At 43.9% G+C, this 5,359-nt stretch overlaps 1 protein-coding gene across 1 annotated transcript in view; it reads right to left on the bottom strand.

The window, feature by feature from the left end:
• Window positions 1-5,327, bottom strand: part of NCBP1 (nuclear cap binding protein subunit 1) — a 31,725-nt gene extending 26,398 nt beyond the window's left edge. The window contains exons 1-6 of the mRNA XM_083816206.1: window positions 5,170-5,327; window positions 4,927-5,012; window positions 4,562-4,662; window positions 3,158-3,314; window positions 1,021-1,128; window positions 355-476 (exon numbers count right to left, since the gene is read on the bottom strand). Of these exons, the coding sequence (XP_083672332.1) occupies window positions 355-476; window positions 1,021-1,128; window positions 3,158-3,314; window positions 4,562-4,662; window positions 4,927-5,012; window positions 5,170-5,212 (617 nt within the window). The 5' untranslated portion in view covers window positions 5,213-5,327. The remainder of the gene's footprint in view (window positions 1-354; window positions 477-1,020; window positions 1,129-3,157; window positions 3,315-4,561; window positions 4,663-4,926; window positions 5,013-5,169) is intronic.
• Window positions 5,328-5,359: the final 32 nt, after the last annotated feature.

Genomic DNA, 5,359 nt, shown 5'->3' on the forward strand with positions numbered 1-5,359 from the left:
GATGAAGTCTATAGTACACAAAAAGAAGGTTTGTAATTATTTAAAATATCTCGACAGCAATGTTAACTTGAATCATCTAGACGAAAACTGCAGAACACTGAAGTAACCCGTCAGTATTCACATCACAGTTGAGTGTGAGTTGGGCAAGACCTTCAACGTACCCTAGCACTAGACAATATAAAAAAAACCTTTTCAAATTAGAAACATAATCTATCCTTCTCTTCTATTTTTCAATGTTCCCTCCCCGAAAGACTCAGACATAAGACTTGATAGCATTTTTATATGAATAATCAAAGCTATTAATTCATGCTTGAATAAGTAACTTAAGGACTATTTTAACAGTTTACAACTTACTTCAGATAGCTTTCTGTCTGAGACAAGAGGCGATCCATCTCAGCATCTTTTTTCTCATATAACTCCTTTCCAACCCAAGGCAAAGATGACAGAAATGCAAACATGTACCAGTCACATCGTACCTACAAGAAAGAGTATTCTGAAACCTAAGCGTACAATTAAGCTCTGTAAGTTTCCATACATACATCCCATTTTAATTTAAACTAAAACATTACCAAAAGTATCGTTTTGTGGGGACATAAAGATCAGCAGTTAAAGACTGGACTGGCAAGCCATGGAAAAAAAACGTGTTCTCGGAATGCATGATTTTTAACTTGAACAGGGAGAACTGAAAAACTTACCACCTTCACAGTCCTTCTGCAGATTATCTATATCACACTGTAAACAAGCTTGGCAGAACAAGCCAGGCACTATGCAGTTGCCAAGGTAAAGTAAAAAGAATTTGGTTCAGCAACCTCACTATAAAGGCCCGTACTTTCTTACCGTATGCACATATTTTCTAAGCACCAGAGGCAACTTCTACTCATGCCAACGAACCTCCACATGACAGTCCATTTAGGTTTCTATCTCTAAAACTTCCCTGTTTCAAGCTTAAGTATAGAAGTGATGATACAGTAATACTGCCATGAAAACAGCCCTAGAGAAGCCTATGGATCTTTTGCTTACTTGGGGTACGTCTTCCTCCTGTGTCACACTCACAAAGTTCTCAAACATAGCGACCATTGAAGGTGCGGCTATTACGTGACAGTTCACAAGGTCAGATAGAAAACGGACCTAAAAAACACCAAAAATGTTTTACATGAACATATTTTAACTGCCTGCACACAAATAAACATTACTTGAACAATAGATAAAACATTAAACATACAGTATTTGTTCAGTATAAGGAAGGCAGAAACAGTGCACTGTGTACAAACCCACCTGTCAACTCCAAAGAACAAGTAACAGAAGCACTGCCTAACATTGTTTGTTATTATGTCTGTAGTCTGTTCCACTGCAGTAACATTGCAAAGACGATATTCCTGATTAAGAAATGGTAGGAAACACCGATACACATTTAAGGGCACGCAAACCGATGCTACAGAAAAAAAGAACTCACACTTCCCTCTTCTCTAAATGCAAAGGATCGCTAAAATTACAGAAACAGGAAAAAAAAACCAAAACCAAAAAAAAAACCACTTCTAACATGCTGAAGACGGATTGATCCTTTGCTTCAGGAGTCCAGAGGTGCGCCAGGAACAGCAGGGCTGAAATCTGTACACCATTTACACAAGTCTTTCATACGTGTTGAATTTCTAGCCATTTGTTCGTAAATATAGTTACACGGAGAAGGCATATGCAAAAGGCTGTTATTTTCAGGTTTCAGAAAGACGATAAATGGATAGCATGCTGGGAATCAAATGGCCTTAACTGCCTGAAAAGAAAAAATTCTCCATGGCAAAAATATGCCCTTGATTTGGCTGCATACTATTAAGAAATCCAGACTGACAGAAATAGCAATTTAGGTCGAAAACATCTACAGCACAGCAGTGCTACAGGTTACACTGGGACCTACCTGGGAAGGGTTTACTGCATTTTTTTTCTTCACCAATCTTTTGACTGATTTGTAACCTGCCTTCAAACTTAAACAAGTTTCTGGTAGGACCCAAGCTCTGACGGTATGACCATAACCTTAACAAACAATATAGGCTGAAATTCAGTTCTAGTAATGACAACCTTTTTTTTTGTTTGTTTGTTTTCTTAAAGGCTTATTTTTTCTTAATGGCGCACTCTCAAAAGAGTAGTCAAAAACCACCACACAAAAAAATACGTTTTTTTTTTTTTTTGAAGGCAAATCATTGCAAAGAAGTCTTGGGGAAACAATTTGAGCTAAGCACAGTACAACACTCAAAGAACAACTGCAACAGATGAGAGTAACAAACTCTTACTTTCCTGGTATTTATTGCACTGAACTGTCTTTGAAAAGTCTTTGGCAAAGCTGAGGACAGCTTTCCACTGCCCCTATCTCAGCTGTCATTCCCTCACAGGGCATTTGTAAGTAAGCATGGTCAGAGGAGGTGAAGCTGAAATCAAGGGACGGTACATTCAAAGTTCTAATGAGGATTTTACTAGCAAAAAAGTCCTGCTGCTGAGCAGCAGTCACTTGACAGAATATACTAAAATACTAGAACTTTAGTTTTCACCCGTGGGCTTCAAATGAAGCATGGGAGCTTGCCACCGGGCTTCTAAGCCAGACATCTCTAAGTTCTAATAATTTTTTGCAGACCAAATCTACAAACAGTGAGAGCTGAGCATGTGATTTCAGAGAAAGACAGCATACAAACCTGTCCGCTTGATTTTTACCCCTCTTTAGCAGAAGGAAACCTCAGCCCTGGTGACAGCCATGAATCAACTGCTAAGAACAAAACTTTTTTCCCCTCTCCATGGGAGAGGCAAGAACAACATACAGCTTTAAACAAAAAAAAAGTGACTTCCGTCCACCTTTTAAATTTCACTGGAGAGAAACGAAAAGGTTAGGGTTAGGTGGACCAACCTCTGCTTACTGCAAGTTAATTTGTCACCGGGAAAATATACAGTTGGAAGTCAGTTTTGCAACCGTAACACAACTTTTCTCCCCTTTGGAAGGAAATACTTCACACATAACAGACGCTTCCTCTTGGTGTATCTACAGTGCACTACGTGTTGATGCCAGAATAGACTGCAATACACACAGAAAGGTGTCCTGGAACAAAAAATGTGACAGGGAGGAGAAAAAAAGGATGAGGAAAAATGTAAAACGACAGAGAAATAAAAAACGACTTACTAAGTGGACAGCTTCATTGTACATATTAACTTTCAGACATTCTTTAAGCTGACGAATCATGGCTTCTACAAATTCTCCACCAAAGTTGTAGTTTCTGGCATTCAGCAACCCAACTAGTGTTGTGTAAACAGTAAGCTTTTCTGGTAACAGACGTGCACTGACACAGAAAAAGAAACACAGTGTTAGAAGTTTATTCATCATGTGCCAAGTGGCAACTGCACAGCAGCTCAGAATTTGCTTACAGTAAGTTAAACTCGTTTCAGGTAGAAATAAGAAAAAGTGCCAGCAGAATCTTTAGTTCTGTCCTGTGGTTAATACTTTCCAGGCAACCTCTTTTTCAGAATTACAGTCATTTAGAAAGGCAGACATCACTTTCGACAACGTTTAAGACATTCATTTCTAATTGCTAAGCATTCTGCAGAGTTTGCCAAATAATGTGATAGAACTTACGCAAAGACGTACGATATTGTTTTAAGTTCATAATTTAGGGTAAACAGCAAGACTGCGTAAGAGATGTACACATTTTACACTCTTAACTTTGACCCTGAGTTCCTCTTGTCAAAGTGGTTGACTTAGGGACAGCATAGGGAAGAAATAGAAAAGTCCTGCTATAAAGAAATAATTTCCCTCAACCAGAATTTGAATATCTGTAGGTTAAACCTTTATTTCAAAAGGTGTGTTGTACTGCTATAGGGAAAAAACAACAGACATTCCTACAAAATAGATTTAAAGCACCTGCAAAACTATAGCATAAGCCACTGCTGGAACATTCTCCTTCCTCACCAAGCTCTTCCTTCGTACTGCTCTCATACACTACGGTAGGCCATGTGGGACCCCTCCCTCAGCCCCATCTCCAGTGACCTGACACAGGCCAGCGCTGCTTCTGCTCCATGCTGGGAGAGAGAGGAGTGCTGTCAGCCAGGGAGAGCCTGCTGGCAGCTCTTCCACGTTCCCAGCTCCCCGCCTCCAGAGAATGGGCTTAAGAAGACAGGAGCATCGCATTGCCAGAGGAGAGGAACCAGCAGCAAGAAGAGAGCACAGACAGTGAGACGAAATAAGTATTAGCAGCCAACAGCTTTGGCGCTTTTAAGTGTTTCATTGGGAAACAGGTTATCCCCCGGCGTTGCCCTATTTTTGTTGCTACCGAAGAGCTGCTCTGAGGTTCTTTCATCTGCTTTAAGCCCTGCGTATGTTTCAAGGAAAAACACTGTAAAGAGGTATCTTTCTTGAATTATACCGTGTACTTAACAAGTTTATCCCTTCATGTAGGGAAACAAATTCTGTTATAACTGTTCGAGAACCGATAGCTATTGTTGGCACTCAAACCACCTTAAACAAGAACTTCTGCCTTTAGCACAGAGAAAAACAGCATCTCCCTGACCCCCGGGCCCTCTGCACACGTACACAGTACACAGAATCCTCAGTATCTTGCTTTTGTAATTTGGTAGATCAGCTTCCAAAACGCCTGCTAAGCCCTCCAAGTTGCTCTCCAATGACGAATTGCTCTGAGAAAGGAGGAAAAAAAACAAACAAAAAAACACCACACAACAGTTCCATCATCATCAGGCAACGCGAGCCAGCCCCCGGCCCTCACGCGGAGGGCGAGGGAGCGGGACGGAAGCGCCCCTTACCCCAGCCCACAGCGGCGGCGTGCGGGGCCCGGCCACCCGGCTAATTAGGCTAATCACTTCGTTAACGCCTCCCGCAGCGCTGCCGCAGCGCCCCTCCGAGCCCCGTCCCCTCACCACGGGCACCGCGTCCGCCTTTACCTTCTCCCCCACCCTGCAGATGAGCGACTCCAGCCTCTCCTCGATCTCGGACGGCTCCGACGTCCTCCGCCGCTTGTGGGGCTGCCCTGCTCCGACATACCGGGGCGTTACCGGTTAGAAACCGTTACAAAAATACCGTTAAAGCCGCTAGAACGGTTAAACGGCTACCGGGACGGTAAAGGGAGATGAGGGGGAGGAAAGGGGGGGGGGGGGGGGGGGTGAGGGAGGGCGCCGGCCGCTCACCATCGCTGTCGTCGCTGTCGTCGCTGTGCCGCCGTCGCGACATGTCGTGAGGGGCCGAGGGGAGGGCTCCGGGCCGCTCCGCGCCGCGCGGGACCGATGCGAGCGCGCGGCCTTGCACCGCCCGCTTCCGCCCTGCCCGCGCCTCCGCTTCCGGGGCGGGCGGTGCCGCGGGAGGGCTTCCGGCGGCCCG

Source organism: Anser anser (genome assembly GCF_964211835.1).
Source record: "Anser anser genome assembly, chromosome: Z".
In the NCBI taxonomy this organism is placed as follows: domain Eukaryota; kingdom Metazoa; phylum Chordata; class Aves; order Anseriformes; family Anatidae; genus Anser; species Anser anser.